A 16,704-nucleotide genomic window follows, 5' to 3' on the forward strand; every position below is an offset into this window, starting at 1 on the left:
CCCCGAGGAGCTTCCCTGGGGTCCTCGGCCCCTCTGGACGCGTGTAAGCGTGCTCCTCCGCCTCCCCCACCACCGAAAAATCCCGAATGGGGCCAGAGGGAGATGGTGGGGACCTGGGGGCGCATGGAAGGTGGGAGGTGGGTGGTATCCCGGTTACACGCGTCCAGAGGGGCCGAGGACCCCAGGGAAGCTCCTCGGGGGAAACGGAGTCCTCGGGGACGAGAGTGACCCTCGTGGGCTCCGAAGTCCCTACTGGGCCACTCCGAGTCGGGCCTCGGTTTCCGCCTCCGCGAAATGGGCCACTGGCGCTGGCCGCGGTGCGGAAGGGCTGGCCGCGCGGCCGAGGGGCGGGAGGGCCGGGGGCGCCGAAGGGGTTAACGCACCTGGACCGCCGCCGCCGCCCCTCCCGGCCCCTCCTCCGGCCGCGGGGAAGAGGAAAGTCGCGGCGGGGGCGCGGCCCAGCCTTCGCTCCCGCCCGCCTCGTCCCCGTCGCCGACCGCCGTCCCCGAGCTGCGGCGCCCAGAGCTGCGACCCGCGCGCCCTGCTCCGCCGCCGCCCGGGCCCGGGCCGCCATGTCTCTGTGGTGAGTTGAGCGGGGGGGGCCGGGGCGGGGGGCGCGGGGACCCCCGGCTCCCTCCCCCGAGGTCGGGGGACGCACGGGCGTGGGGGGCGCCGGGCCGCTCCCGGGGACCGGAGGATGATGCCGCGCTGGGTGCCCTGGGGCTGGCCTCAGTTTCTCGGGACGGACGCGGTCGGCGGCGGCGGTCGGGATGCCCGGCGGTGCGCGGCGCCGGAACCAGCCGGACGGGGCCGGGACCCGCGGGGCCCGTGCGCGCTGCCCACGCCGGCGGCGCTCGGCTCCCCTGGGCCCGGGCCCCGAGGCACCCTGATCCCACTCCGGGACCCAAGGGCTCTCCTTCCTTCGGGGGAGTTAGAGCCTCCAGTCCCCCACCTCTCCCCCTCTCCCCTTTTCCTTCCTCCCCTGCGGGACTTTTGTCCAAATGGAGTGGGGCGGTGCAGGTGGACCGGCCTGGAGCGGAGAGACACCCCCGCCGCATCCCCCTTCCCTGGGGTGACCCCCGCGGGACTTCCCCCAGTCCGGACCTCCCCAACTAGGGGGAAGGCGTGCTTCGCTGAAACTCCCAGGGCAGGAGACCCTGACCCGGAACATTCTGCTTTCCCCTTTGGGAGGGTCGAGTCTCACCCCACTCCAGCACCTGGGGTGACCCACTGTCCCTCCCACCGCATACGCAGGAAACCCTGGGACCCCCCGGGAAAATGTCGCTCCAGGGGGCTCAACATTCACTTGCCCTGGATGCCTGCACCTTCAACCAGCCAGTCCTGAGGACCACCCCAGGCTTCTCCAGAGTCCCTGTGATGTACATTGCAGTCTGTTTCTTCCCTGGCCCTGCAGCTTCCCCCCGGAAGTCGGGGTTGTCTCCCTCTTGGCCTGGCCCTGTGAGGCCACACTTCTAGCCTGCCTGTTCCCCGAGAACCCTCACCCCCTGTATCTCCACAAAAGAGATCTGCGCAGGAGACCTGGCCACCTCCAGCGTGTGACCTGAGAGAGGGTCCTGGGGACGCCCCCCCCCACCTCTGCCCTGGGTCTGCCTGCACCTCCTGCAAAAGGCTTTAATTTCTGCTTCTGAAATGGGTGTGGTAGGGGCTCTCTGGGCAGGGAGGGTCCCTGGAGAGTGGGGGTCTGAATGTGTACCCATCCCAGGGCAGTAGACCTGGGGGACCTTCTCTCTCCTAGAGGGGTGTTAAGAGAGTGGGGCCCAGACTGAGGAGAGTAAGAGGGCGGCGGCGGTCATGCTAGGAGACGCCTGCCCCCTTCTCAGGCCTCCATCAGCCTTGTGAGTAGTTTTGCACTGGGTCGGATGGATGGGGTGAAAGCGGAAGGGACAGGCTTCTTCAGGTCCCACATTAGAGCCTCTGTCCAGTGTCCCCCACAGGTTACTGAGCTCCCAGGCTGTAAGAGCAAGTGCTGTGTGTGCCCTGCCTCATGGCTCACCCCAGGGTTCACCAGGTTTGCACAGGGAAATGAAAGCAAACAGGGTGGCTTGCTGGGCTTGGGGAACAGGCAGAAACCTCCACCAGAGGTCATCTTTACAGACTCACGGCATTCCCCTGACTGCATACCCACTGCGAGCCGGACTCCTTAGATAGTGCTCCGATTCCTTGTTATCCTCATTGAGGAGAAAAAGAAATCACGGTTTGGAGACCTTAAGGGGGACCCGCTCAAAGTGGCAGAGTCAAGATTTAAACCCGGGCAGCCTGACTCTGCAGGGCTTGCGTGGGTCCCCTGGTCCTGGCAGAGGCAGGGCAGGGCAGGAGAGGAGGCAGGACCCTCCTCTGACCACTCAGGGGCCGCGGGACTTGAGTCTGTGTCCCCTGCAGCTCCGAACAAGTCACAGGGGACTCATGCTTTCCTCTCTCCTCTGTACCACCCTCCAACCCCGCCCCCCAGGAAGAAAACCGTCTACAAGAGCGTGTGCCTGTCCCTGGCCCTGCTTGTGGCCGTGACAGTATTCCAGCGCAGCCTGACCCCCCACCAGTTTCTGCAAGAGCCCCCACCGCCCACCCGAGAGCCACAAAAGGCCCAGAACCCAAGCGGACACCTGGTGAACCCCAACAGCTTCTGGAAGAACACCAAGGACGTGGCTGCCCCCACGCCCATGGCCCCGCCAGGGCCCCAGACTTGGGACATCAGCATCACCAACTGCTCAGCCAATATCAACGTGACCCAGCAGCCCTGGTTCCAGGGCCTGGAGCCCCACTTCCAGCAGTTTCTGACCTACCGTCACTGCCGGTACTTCCCCATGCTGCTGAACCACCCCGAGAAGTGCGGCGGCGCCGTCTACCTGCTGGTGGTGGTCAAGTCGGTCATCACGCAGCACGACCGCCGCGAGGCCATCCGCCAGACGTGGGGCCGGGAGCAGGAGTCGGGGGGCGGCGGCCGCGGCGCCGTGCGTACCCTCTTCCTGCTGGGCACGGCCTCCAAGCAGGAGGAGCGCGCGCACTACCAGCAGCTGCTGGCCTACGAGGACCGTCTCTACGGCGACATCCTGCAGTGGGACTTCCTGGACAGCTTCTTCAACCTGACCCTCAAGGAGATCCACTTCCTCAAGTGGTTTGACATCTACTGCCCCCACGTCCAGTTCATCTTCAAGGGCGACGACGATGTCTTCGTCAACCCCACCAACCTGCTCGAATTTCTGGCTGACCGGCAGCCTGAGGAAGACCTGTTGGTGGGCGACGTCCTGCAGCGCGCTCGGCCCATCCGCAAGAAGGACAACAAGTACTACATCCCGGGCGTCCTGTACAGCAAGGCCAGCTACCCGCCGTACGCGGGCGGCGGCGGCTTCCTCATGGCGGGCGGCCTGGCCCGGCGCCTGCGCAGTGCCTGCGACACCCTGGAGCTGTACCCCATCGACGACGTCTTCCTGGGCATGTGTCTGCAGGTGCTGAGCGTGCAGCCCACAGCCCACGAGGGCTTCAAGACTTTCGGCATCACCCGGAACCGCAACAGCCGCATGAACAAGGAGCCCTGCTTCTTCCGCTCCATGCTCGTGGTGCACAAGCTGCTGCCCGCCGAGCTGCTGGCCATGTGGGGGCTGGTGCACGGCAACCTCACCTGCGCCCGCAAGCTGCAGGTGCTCTGACCCGGCCGGACGGCGGGGAGAGGCGGGGAGAGGCGGGGCCGCGGCTTCTGGAGCCCCAGGCGGCCTGGACAGAGACCTTGGGCCCCTCCCCCAACAGGGAGGTGGCGGGGTGGGGTTGGGGCTTTGTGTGGTCCCCGGGGTGTGATGGGCGCAGTTAGCCAGAAGGGGGCCTCCCTGCGTGGACCTCACCCAGAAAGTGGAGCTGAGGCCCCGGGACCTTTGTAACGGGACCTTCGTAACTGACCCGCCTGCGGAAGGTGGTCTTGGGAGCAAGGCCGGCGGCCACTCGTCGCCCTCCTAACCTGGGTTCCCGGCTTGGCCCCCTGTGACCTGGTGGGAGGCCTTGGTGGCTTCTGAAGGAACCCCGTGCTCAGGTACCCGGGTTAGGCCTGGCCCTAGGATGGGTCAGGGGTGGCCCTCTTGTCTTCACAGAGAAGATTCTCCTCCCTTGAAATGCCTCAGTCTCCCCCACGGGCCCAAGCAGCCCTTTCAGGAGAAGCTCAACCCTGTGCAGGCTCACAGGTCCCCAAGGTCCGTCCCCCCCCACCCCCGCCCCCAAGCCCACGCCCCTGGGTCTCCAGGAGATGGAAGCTCGGAAGGCCCCTCAGCACCACCCCCGCCCCCAGACCTGGAGTTGCTGCCAGGTCTCTGCTCGCAGGCGGCTTCACTCCTGGCTGTGTCTGGAAGCGCAGCTGGCCGCCCCGACTACCTCAGCAATGCCCAGAACCTCCGGATGGGCTGCAGCCCCGCCCCGCACCCCGACACAGGGCCAGAGAGCAGTGCTCCAGCCCCCGCAGTCACGGTGCTGCCCAGCCGCCGAGGGCTTCGTGCGGTCCCACCGAGGCTGGCTCCCCAGCCGGAAAGCAGCCGGTTTGGCCCTGAGATGGACAGTCCTCTATTACTGTGAAGTTTTATTTATGAAGAATTTGGAGGGAGAGAGTGCCAGGCCTCCGGAGATGGTGGTGGTCTTCCTTTCCCTTCCCTCATTCCAGCAAGATACCACCTCCCTCGGCCGCTCACCCCCCACCCAGGGCACCCCCATGCCTGTTTCAGTCCCCCTCCGGAACCCTGCCCTCCCTGCCTGCCTACTTCTCCAGGGCCTGAGCAGACCAGCATGGGCCCCTATGAAGGGATGGAGTGAACCCTCAGGCGTCCTTGGGGATGGGTGCAGAAGGATGCCACCTCACATCAGGGTGGAGGCACCTGGGAAAAGATTGAGGAATCAACACTATTTTCTCAATAAAAGGGGGCTGGTTTTTCTGGTGTGAGACTTCCGGTCACCATTCCCATCGGAGAGAGTCTGGGGCCAGGGTTGCCAGAGATTTCTGAAGACACAGCTTGTTCCCTTGCTGTTGGCTGGTGGGTACACAAGGACGCTTGGAGAGCTTTAGAGGGATGCGGGTGCCAGGCTTAAAGCAGAAAGCCACAGGGGCCAGAGTCTAGAGAGCTGCCCCCTGGAGGAGGTGGTATGGGGGAAAAACATGGCGGCCCATGAGCCTGATGTTATGGTGGGTGGGGGTATGCAGGGGCCGGTGGGCTCCCTGATGTCCCTTCAGTCAACCTGGAAGCATCGATAAGGTTGACAAGAAGCACTGAAACAGTGGCTCAGTGGGGTCCAGGGTTGGGGGTCCAGGGGACTGCCGTGTATGGGGCACCTCGGCCTAAGTTGCTTACCTCTAGCGTGGGGAGAACAGCTATCGCCCCAAGAGTCACTGGGGCCACAAGTGAGCAAGCCAGCAGCTCGCCGCCTGTGCCCAGCTCGAGGCATCGGGGAGTAGGTCAGATGCCCCCACATGTCTACCCTGGGCCTCTCCTCCTGGGAAGTGAAAGGAAGGGCTGGGTCCTCATATAATGCAACATCTTAGAGGACAGATGGGGGCATGAGACTAAATGGGTGTCCCTCATGGCCCCAGCTGCCCGGGTCCAAGCCCTCAGAGAAGGAAAAGGGACATTGCTGCTATTCCTCGTCAGCACAGATCTCCCCACGTCTCCCCTCTCTGTTGACCACCTAGGTAATTTGAAGGGCCCAGTGCAAAATGAAAATGCAGGGCCCTTGGTTTTAGAAAGTTACCAATTTCAAGATTGCCGCAACAGAGAATTAAACCGAGCGCACAACCCTCTGAGCACAACTCACAGACCCAAGTTGTCAGCCCTGTTCATCCCTCTCACCCTGTGAAGCCAGGGACTCCAGAAGGCAGAGTGGGGCCGTGGGGCTTCTGTCTAACCAGAGCTCAGTCCACAGAGGACAAGAGCATGGTGGGGGGGAGGGGGACACCATCCAGGAGCCCAGGAGGTGGAAGGACCACTGGACGAGGCCTGGGTAGGGGTCCAGGGGCAGCACTGGGTTCAGCTGTGCCCTGAGGGATGAACGGGCAGGCAGAAGGAAGGGCTTATATGGAGGCAGCTGGAATGCTGAAGCAGGAAAGAGCTCCTCCCTGGGGTGGGGGGCTAGGGATGCGTATGAGAAGGGAGCCAGGGCCCGCGAGGGCTTCTGGGTTCAGGAAGGTGTTCACACTTGATCCTGAGAGAGGAACGGGGCAAGGAGCAGGGGTGCTGGGTGTGCACCCCCTTCCTCTGGGCTCACTGGTGCCTCCAGCTGGGCCCCGTGGACTGGGAGCTCTCAGCGGACTGCGCATTCCCAGCATGGGAACTTCCTCAGCCTCAGCCGTGGGCCCCACGGGCAGCCTTGCTCCTGATCCTATTTCCCACCTCAGGGGCCCAGGCCTGGGCTGACGGAGCTGGCAGACGAGTGGGGCGCCAGCAATTAGCTGAGCAGAAGGAAAGGAGGAAGGTCGGGGAGCCCACTGATGGGAACCAGTGTAACAGGCCCCCCAGCACAGGGTGAGGAGCGGGGCTTCAGCCCTGGGCCTGACGCTGCACCTTTGTCTCGAAGGAGGAGTGGCATTCCTGTGGTAGAAGGGGAAGGAGAACATGTGCCAGGCCAGGAACATGAGCCACAGCCCAGAAGTGAATGAAAACAGTGGGGCATCCAGAGGAGGGGCCAGCTGCCTGGTGTGGACGGTGTGGAGATGGGAGGGACGGGCGGGGGTGGGGGCGTCCTGGTAAAAACCTCATCTGGCTAAGGGTTAGGATGCTTCCTGCAGGCACTGAGGACTCATCACCGCTTCCAGAGCCAGGAACAAACAAGATCGGATGGGAACCCTAGAAACATGCCCTTGACCTCAGTCCCCCTTGGGGGGCATGGGGAGGCAGCCAGTCCCAGGCCCCAGGAACCTCAGGCTGGGAACGTGGAACATGGCCCCAAGGCGTCCCCACCACTGTCCCCTCAGCAGGAACAGGGCTTCACAAAAGAAGGGGCTGGTGACCGGGAAAACTGCTGAGACCCTGCCCACCCTAAGCCAGGTGTCCAGAAGAATGGCCCGGCCCAGAGGGCACCCCAGCTGACCAGCCCTCAGCCAGCTCCTGGCCCAGCTCTGGCCCTTCCACCCAGCTGGCCCTCGTTTCCTCCATCTGCCTGGGAGTGTAACCTGGCTGCCTCCAAGGAGTGTGACCTTGGCCTTTCCAAGGTCTGCTTTGCTGATCATTTTGGGAAACAGACACAAAGGCCTTTCAGGTCTTACAATCTTGCTTCCCAGTAACAATGATGGCAAGGGCCATTTTCTGGAGCTTATTCAATTTGCCTGGCATTTCACATGTAGAATGGGTATGACCTTCACTGAGGGTACAAACGCAGATACATTTTAATGTTTCTCATTGAGTGATGGAGTCCGAGTCCCTGCTCTACCCTTGTTGGCAGAAAATTGAAGTAGAACATGACACACCAAAATATGCCTCTTTGGCATGAGAATTATCTTGAGCTGGTTATTTTTAAGAAAGAGCGGACACAGGAGAAGCTCTGAAAACTGAGTTAGATGTGACCCTTTTGTAAAGGACATTTAAACTTGTAAAAGAAATCTCCATTTGGGTCTCCCTCTCTACCCCCGGAAGAGGAGGATGGAGGAGCATCAAGGCAGAAGGGAGGGTCTGAAATCTACATAACAACCTTAGGCTTGTTCTCTGTGTTTTCCCGGTAACCTCCCATAAGTGACTACCCCCCCCCCAACACACACCATCTGCCCCAACATCTTTCTTTAATCTTTAGCTGAAGATAGTATTTAGGGTGGTGGCTTTGGCCATTTTGTAGAGGTTGACTCCGTTTTCCTGGGTCTTTCCCATGCATTCAGGAGGTATACATGTGACTAAGCTTCTGTTTATCTTTTATTCCAGGGAGGTCTCAGAAAAATTATTTTTTCTCCCTGTTGGAGCCCACTCACTCCCAAATTGCACAGAACTTCAAGGGCTTCCAAAGTCCCAAGTCCACAAATCCAGCGACCCTCAGGAAAGCCTGAGCCGCCCTCTTCAGCTGTTGCCTGGCCCTCCACACGGTGGCGCTGTGGAACGTGGGCCTGCACAGTCCCCCGCATTCTTAGATGCTGCCTTCCGCGCGCAAGCTGTAGGGGGGCCCACAATTCACACACAGAGAGATACTTCTCTTAGCCTTGACAATAAGTGTTAGTCCGTCCTCAACCTGATCCTGAGGAGCAGGCTGACAGGGAGATGGGCCTCAAACCCTTTTCTCCCCAAAGGCCCCGGGCTTCGAATACGACATAGCTTTCCCTGGTCCCCAGCCACCAGCTCTGCATTCCAAGGGGGTTTGAGAAGGGGTAGCCAAGGGTGCCCATTGGGCCACGTTTACATAACTATAGGAGACCACCCAAAGAACCCTAGCCTGAGCAAAGAAAGCATGTTCCCAGGTGACTTGCTCTGTCCACTTGGGCTGAGAAGGAGCAGGGAGAGAAGCTTCTGGAACCCCATTATACACCACGGTCAAGTGAAGAAACCGAGGCTCCCAGGAGAAGGGTCCCACAGCTACTCTGTGACAGGGCAGGACTTGAACTTAGGTCTGTTCTTCTTAACCCCTTAACCTACTGTCTCCCAAGAGCTTCAGGCCCTCCTTTTTCCCTCAGTAGTAACTTGCGGGTATATTTGTGGATTTTTGCCCCAAAGCCCAAAGAGTAGAAAAGTGTTCTATCCAATGAGTGATTTGATATTTGATATTTTGGTGTTTGGGGGAGCCCAGCAGTATTAGCGCTGTAAGAAAAAAAATTTTTCTTCCAGATAGTTACTTAAAATATTGGGAAGAAAAACCTGTTTCAAAAATACACTAACCTTTATTATTTTTTTTTTAAAGATTTTATTTATTTATATGAGAGACAGTGAGCATGAGAGGGGGGAAGGTCAGAGGGAGAAGCAGACTCCCTACCGAGCAGGGAGCCCGATGCGGGACTCGATCCGGGGACTCCAGGATCATGACCTGCGCCGAAGGCAGTCGCTTAACCAACCGAGCCACCCAGGCGCCCAATACGCTAATCTTTAAAGCACAACGCCAACAGGTCCGCTCCTAGCCCAGTTCATTGTCCTTCAGCTATTTTGCACCTTTTTTAAATTGCACGTTCAGATGGCTAGGGGAACACGTGCCGCCCCACCCCCACCCCCCCGCCGTGGAAAAACCAGTTTTGCCTCCGTTTGGAATTCAATGCCTTCACTCCATATGTCTCTGAACCGGCTGTAGCATTCGCTTGCCCTCAGGTGAATAAAATAAATCTCAAGGTCATTTCTGTGTCTATACGAATTATAAATTTATCTCTTTCTGAAAATTCTTTTAACAATTGCTTTTATATTAAAACGAACAGACACATAATGGGACGGAATGCAACTTTTGCATGAATTTACTTCAAAACTTGCATCTTGGAACAAATTTTACACCTTCCAGGAGAGGCCAGGCACCGAGCTCAATCCTTTCCGACAGGACTCAAGCCCCGCAGCTTGTCTGAAAGGTCCCCCCAGGGAGCTTTGAAAAATGCGCGCGTCCAGGCCCCAACCCAGGCGGGTTACTTGCGACCCTCGGGAGTGGGTGCGAGTCCAGGGTTTTTAAAACAGCTGCCCCCGCGACTCGGACGAGCGGCTCAAGGGGGAACCCGTGGCCCGGGCGGGGATTTACTGACCCCGCCGGGGACCGATTAGGAATCTCCTAGCGCTTTGTTTTAATCCGGCGCGGCCGAATCTAACAGGAATGCCCGGAATTCTTGCCCCCGCCCCTAGGCTGGGCAGCTGCCCCCCGGGGGCTTGTAATCGCGGTGCCGAAAGGAGGTGGCGGAGGGCGCGGGCGTCCGAGGGCGGTCAGCCCCACCGGCGCCCCAGAGGCCATCCCTGAACCGCCCCGGGCTTTAGTGGGGACAGTCGCAATTTGCCGTCGGGCGGGGCGGTGGGGGGGGATGCGGAGCGGAGGGCGGTGAGTGACGGTGGAAGCCGCCGAATCCCGGGGCTCTGGCGGGGCGCACCTGCGGGCCCGCGGCTTGGCCGTGGCGGGCGGCGCACTGACCCCCTCGGGTCCGGCTGGGCAGCGGCGGCCCGGGGGCGGGGCCCCGCGGGGACCGAGCGCGCGGGGCGGGGCGGCGCCGGAGGAGTCCTGGGCTCCCGGGCCATCCCGGGAGAGTGCGGCAGCGCCCCCTACTGACCTCGTAGGATAGCGCGACAATGTGGGGGGAGGATTTGAGCTGGTTTTGTGGAACTCTGTTAACTTGCGTTAGTTGGACCCCAACGCCCCCCGCGTTCCCTAAGGGCATGTGTGCCTCGCAGACGCTGGAAAGCTCCACACCAAACTGTTTCACAGGAATTGTTTGCTGGTAGTGGGCTTCCCCGGATTTTATTCTTTTCTTTCGGCTCATCCGTATAAGGCTTTTTTTCCCCCCTTTTATTAGGATTTCTTTATTCTAGAGAGAGAAAGACCGCGAGCGTGAGGGCTGGGCGAGGGGCAGAGGGGGAGGGAGACGAGCCGACTCCCCGCTGAGCGGGAATCCAGACTCAGACTTAACCCAGGCGCCCCTGTATAAGGCTCTCTACCATGAGCCTGTCTCACTGAGTTGAGAGGCACAGTTTAGGAGGCAGAAGTGTGCCAACATCCGGACAGACATGGTGGCCTTGGAGGGAGCAAGGTGGCTTCGAGGTCCTCTAGGCCACCTTAGGGAGGGAGGCTCTTTCAGGGGAAGGAGGACTTATTCTTGCTTTACCCACCGACAGAAATCACCGGCCTACCCACCCTCCCAGGCCTTCTGAGGTCTGAACGGAGGGCTTAGGTGATCAGGGAATAGTTCGCTGTCCTTGTAATCATTTAGCGGCTGAGCCCTCGCAAACAGGATGCAGTACTCTAATTTTTATATAAAGCTAACACTGTGTATAACCAACAGCGGTTAGTATATGTTTGGTTGCAAGTGACATAAAATTCAGCTCAAGTAAAAGACCAGGGGCCTCCTGCGGCAGGGTTGGTCTGACCCGGCTGCTCATCCGGGAGACACAGGGCCGTGGCCCCACTTGCTGAAGCGGGCCGCCCTAAGTCAAGCGGGGGGATCTGCGCTCAGGCGGCTGGGCAGCAAAAGCTGAACGCTAACCACCAACCACACGGAAGCCATGCGCACGGTCTGGGGTGACCCTCAGGTCCCCAAACAGCTGACCATCCCCCACAGCTGCCTCTAGTTAACTAAAACCAGCAGCCAGGTGAAAGGCAGGACTCAAATCCGCCCAGCTCACCCAGACCTGATCAAACATTTCTTGCTAGATTTGTTTTATGTAAAGTAAAGCTGTGCTGTCTGGCACTTGAAAAATAGAAAGTTTCTCATAAAATATATCTTGTATAATGAAGAGCCATTGTGCATGACAATATGCCTTTCACACACATCCACACCCTGCCCGCCCACCACCGACATCCCACCTGCTCCCCAGGAACCTGTGCATATGATGAGATATCACCCCTATAATTATGTTGCACCTCATGGCACAGTGGACCTTAAGACAGGGAGATTATCCAGGTGAGCCTAATCTAATCTCGTAGCCCTTAAAAGCAGAGAGCTTTCTCTGGCCAGTGGCAGAAGGAGAAGTCAGATCGATTGGAAGCTGGAGGAGGATTCCAGATGCCATTGCAGACTTAAAGCTGGAGGGGCTAAGTGACCAAGAATGAGGGCAGCTTCCAGAAGCTGAGAGCAGCCCCTGGCTGCCAGCCAGCAAGGAAATGGGGACTTTGGTTCTACAACTGCAAGGAGCTGAATTCTGCCAGTAACGGAAATAAGCTTGGGGAAGGAGCCTGAGTTCCAGATGAGAATGCAGCAAGCCAACACCTTGATTGTGGCATGAGCAGAGGACCCAGCAGTGCTGCACCAGTCTAGCTGTGGCCAGAAACACAAAAGTAGTGAGAGTCTTTCACATACTAAATAGTGTGATTAAATATGCAACCCAGAATAGAGTGAACTGACAAAAATTAAAGACCATCAAAGATGCAACACTTTCGTGAATAAGATTGTATCAAAGATCCATATCAAACTCTGTACCACACACAGTTTGTACCTTCCTTTTGGACATGAAACTTTCACCACATATGTGTATTAAGAGGAAAGAAAACATCAAGTTTTCTCCACAGCAAAAATTCGACAGGCCAAACACTACTAAGTCCATGATACAATAAACCAGAAAATACCCACAAAAGTAAAGCAAACAAGAATATTGACCAGGGGATGGGGGCAAGGGGGGAGAAGAACAATGACAACAATCCTAGCCTCTTTCTTAAGTGACTGTCGAGTCAAAGAGAAAATAGAGGAGCACCTGGGTGGCTCAGTCGGTTTAGTGTCTGCCTTCAGCTCAGGTCATGATCTCAGGGTCCTGGGATCAAGCCCCACGTGGGGCTTCCTGCTCAGCAGGGAGTCTGCTTCTGTCTCTCTCTCTCTCTCTTTCCCTCTCCCTTTGCCTCTCCCCACTGCTTGTTCTCTCTCTCAAATAAATAAATAAAATCTTTAAAAATTAAAAAAAAAGAGAAAATAGAAACTATAATGTCTGATTATTTTGAATTAGGAATACCATATCATTATGGGATAATGCCAACTTACGTCATTATGATGTCAAAGGTGTTAAGTGTCAGGCCCTGGCCCTAAATCGGTGACTGTTGAACACTGTAAAATTTAACAACTTTAGATGCATTCATTTTTGTAAGAAAAGAATAATATAAATAACTGATCTAACATTTCAACTCAAAATTTCAGGGAGAGAACTGTAAAACAGACTAAAGCAAAGCCAGAAGAAGGAAATCATAAAGGCATAATAAAGATAAAAGTTAAGTTTGGTGAATGTGAAAGCAGTAGAATTGATGAAGAAATCCAAAAGTAGATTTTTTTAAAGATTTTAATTTTAAGTAATCTCTACACCCAGCATGGGGCTTGAACTCCTAACCCCAAGATCAAGAGTCGTGTGCTCCACCAAATGAGCCAGCCAGGGGCCCCCAAAAGTAGATTCTCTCTCTCTCTTTTTTTTTTTTTAAGATTTTATTTATTTATTTGACAGAGAAAGACGGCAAGAGAGGGAACACAAACAGGGGGAGTGGGAGAGGCAGAAGCAGGCTTCCCGCGGAGCAGGGAGCCCGACGCAGGCCTCGATCCCAGGACCCTGGGATCATGACCCAAGCCAAAGGCAGATGCTTAACGACTGAGCCACCCAGGCGCCCCAAAAGTAGAGTCTTGAACAAAAAAAGAAAGCATTAGATCCATGCCAAACTTAATAAAAGGAGAAAAAAGTCAAATATAATTAGCAAGTTGAGGATTTGGGACAAAACCGAAAGAACCATATTCTTCCAGGGACTATAATGCAGATTATAATGGAAAAGTATAAGAACTACAATTCCCCTATGAATATGTGAATAGATTTTTAAATCTTATTGAAAAGTATGGTTCAAATTAATAAAAGAAACAGATTCAAAAAACGAAAATCCTTATGTTCCCATAAGTGAGGAAGAATTTGAAAGCATTATCAAAGAATCATCTTCCTGGAGTCTCTGGAGGTCCTTTGGGCAGTAAGTTCTTCCAGACTCCAAAGAAACAAGTCGCTCCAGCCTATGTAAGCCATGGCTGATGTGAAGAAGGACAAACTCTCCAATTCCTTGTACGAAGTTGATATAAAGTGGGTGCCAAACCCAGCAGAGAGAACACAGCTACATGGCCCAGGACTCCTGCAGGCTGCACACGGCCAGAACCCCTATCCAGCTCCTGGTCTTGAGCAACCAGGTACTTGCTCACCCATTTGTCCCTAAATCCTATTGATCAACATTCCCCCTTGTCCAGGGCAGACCCAGCCTTCACCTTATCTCTGGGACCCCAAAGGGCTTGTGTTCTGGATCATTCTCACCAAAGCTGGGTTTTCTTGCTGTCTTCCTCATCACTCTTATTGACTTAGACACAGTTAACCTATTCACCCACCACCCTGTGCCCACACTGCCACTGAGTTCCTCTGACCCTCTAGTAACCCATGGGCATTGCTGACAAGCTGCGGCTCGGAAGGCCCCCTCGGGGCACCTTTTGCAAGCTAGAGTTGCCTCTGTTAGGTCTCTGCTGGAGAGAGTGGACTAGGCAGGGTCCATCTTTCCCCTTCTGGAGATTGTCGCTGCTCTCCCCCACCTCTCTATCCACCCCGCAGCTTTCGCACCAGCACCTCTGTATCTGCACCTAACTGAGACACATCTCCCCTTCTCATATCTTGTTCTCTTACCAGGGGAGTGGGTCCCACAGTAAGATTGCTCAAGTCCCTGGAAGAATATGGTTCTTTCGGTTTTGTCCCAAAGATTTCCCCTATTCCGTTTGCAGTCACTGGTAACTAATAGAAACCCAACTGCAAACTAGGTCAAGAAAAAAGATCTTTTTGTGGATGTAACAAATCTCTGGGGCTTCAGGCATGGCTGAGTCCAGGTGCTTAAATGATTGATTTTTTACCTGTTGGCTTTTCTTTTCTCTGAGATGATTTGATTCTCTAGCAGGCAGCTTCAGACTTAGATGGTCTTTCCAGATCACACTCCCAAAATTAAAAAAAAAATTTTTTTAAGTAAGCAGGAAGAGTTAGGGGGTCCCCAGAAAAAGAAAGAGGAGATACAGCTTTCGTGATACGAGAAGTCATTTTAGACCCCCAGCTATTTTCTGTGACTTATGCCCTCCTCACCCAAGCACACTTCTTGCAGAACTTCCTAGGAGGTGTCAGAATTGCAAGAAATGCAAAAACCTAAACAAAACAAAACAAACAAACAAAAAAACCCCACCTCAGTAGTGACGGATTTTAAAAGGAATGCAAAAATTAACAGTCTCTTCCAGGCTGGGAAATAGCCTAACCATACCAGAGACAATAAATCAGTGGTAAAACTCCCAATGCTGTTTCAAAGGTAAGCAAGGCCCTGCATTCCTCACCCAAGATAAGGACCCCAAGACCCCGTCCAGTTTATTCCAGCTCTTGGCTCTTGGAGCATGCCCATAGCCCCTTCTCCTTGTCCAACTGTTACCTCTGCCTCCTGATAATGTAAAATCTCCACCTAAGAAGGCCCACAAACCTCATTAACATAACATACAAGTTTAGGCACGTTTCCTTAAGACACATGCGCGACCTTGTGCCCATCTCCACACACGATGACAAAGCTCCCCTTTCTAAGCATTCATCCTAACCCTAAATACAAGAAACCCACTCACCCTGTTCCGGGAGTCTCGGCTCTGCAAATAGATGTTCCTTTCTGTGTGACAGCTCCACCTAGGGCAGCCCATCTGTCCCTCACCAAGGAACCAACTCAAATTATTTCAGTTACAAAATGAGTATCTTTCTCATATTTCTGGCAAAAACTCAAGGAGAGATTCTCATGAGGCTGGCGGGTGTCATGGGTCTAAGCCAGAAGCAGTGTTTATGGTGAGGAGAATGCATTCCTCTAAGCAGGACATCACTGAGGCTGGGGGCAGGGGCACAGGGAGAAGGAGAAGCAGGCTCCCCGCCGAGCAAAGAGCCCGCCCGCAGAATTCGATCCCAGGACCCTGGGATCACGACCTGAACGGAAAGAAGATGCTTAACTGACTGAGCCACCCAAGGGCCCCAGCATCACTAGATATGTTTTCATTGGAAAATCAAGAGAACCAAGCAATTATTCTGCCTATTCTGTATGAACTGTACCTCAGGATAACCAAAGAGTTTAGGAGAAAAAGTTCTTTATAGACTTCCAGCTAATAAATAAGGAACGAGTGGTAGAATTAGCATATCATTATTTTGTGACTCATGAAAAAATGGATCTAATATGATCATCAGTGGCTCTTTAAACTACTAAGGAAACGCTGATGGGGCAGCCTACAATGGCTAGACCAGGCAGGCTAGCTAGCAACAGCTGACCCCACTGATCAATCTTAACATCGGAAGAGAGACAGCCAGACAGGGTGTCTCCCCGTGTGATGCGGTAGGAAGTATCCATCCAAGCGCTGCTCAGGTTCCGCCTTTAGGACTGCAGCAGGCCTTCCCCCAGCTGCCGGAAGTGTGGCCTGGCTGGCTGCTGACACCTGGGTCCCTCCCTGCAGGTGTCCACAGGTTGTACTGCCGCCCCAGAGACAGGACAATGAGAGGGTACAAAAGCCCCACTTTCGCTTCCCTCCGGAACAATCTAGGGGTTGTTCCAGCTCCAGAGCTCCCATGGGCACTGAGAACTCTGTCTCAGGTGCATCCCTGCCCAGCCGCTCCTCTATCCCCTCCCCGTCCTCCCCCACTTCCGTAGAGGCTCTGAGCCTGAGAGCCCTGCCCAGTAAACCTCCTTCTGCAAAGCTCCCTCTCAGAGTCTGGGTTCCGGCAACATGCCCTATGACATCACCTATATTTGCCCCAAAACCTGAACCTCAATCTGATCTATTCTCTAGAAATATGAGGGGGCAGAGGGACATGGTAAACACCACCACAGGGCTGTTATCGGCAAAACCGATGTTCATTCTGCAGGGCAAATTACTTGATGTCTTCAATGAACAAACAGCAAGAAAAATGAAAAGAGGGAAGGAAAATTCACAGATTGAAAGAGACCCCTGAGCCACGTGTGGCTCCTTTGAATGAAGATTTGATAGCCAAGTGGAAAAAAAAAAAAAGACAATCAGGGAAATCTGAACACTGAATATTTGATGATATCTAGGGATTAATGTTTAATTTGTACAATGTGATAATAGGA

General features: G+C 55.4%; 1 protein-coding gene across 1 annotated transcript; it reads left to right on the top strand.

Annotated features, from left to right (window-relative positions):
- Window positions 1–572: 572 nt before the first annotated feature.
- B3GNT7 (UDP-GlcNAc:betaGal beta-1,3-N-acetylglucosaminyltransferase 7) lies at window positions 573–3,665 on the top strand. The gene is made up of 2 exons (XM_021690366.1): window positions 573–583; window positions 2,471–3,665. The coding sequence occupies exons 1-2, from the start codon at window positions 573–575 to the stop codon at window positions 3,663–3,665; spliced, it is 1,206 nt and encodes a 401-aa protein (XP_021546041.1).
- The last annotated feature ends 13,039 nt before the right edge of the window (window positions 3,666–16,704 follow it).

This window comes from Neomonachus schauinslandi, chromosome 3 (genome assembly GCF_002201575.2).
Source record: "Neomonachus schauinslandi chromosome 3, ASM220157v2, whole genome shotgun sequence".
NCBI classification, from domain to species: Eukaryota; Metazoa; Chordata; class Mammalia; order Carnivora; family Phocidae; genus Neomonachus; species Neomonachus schauinslandi.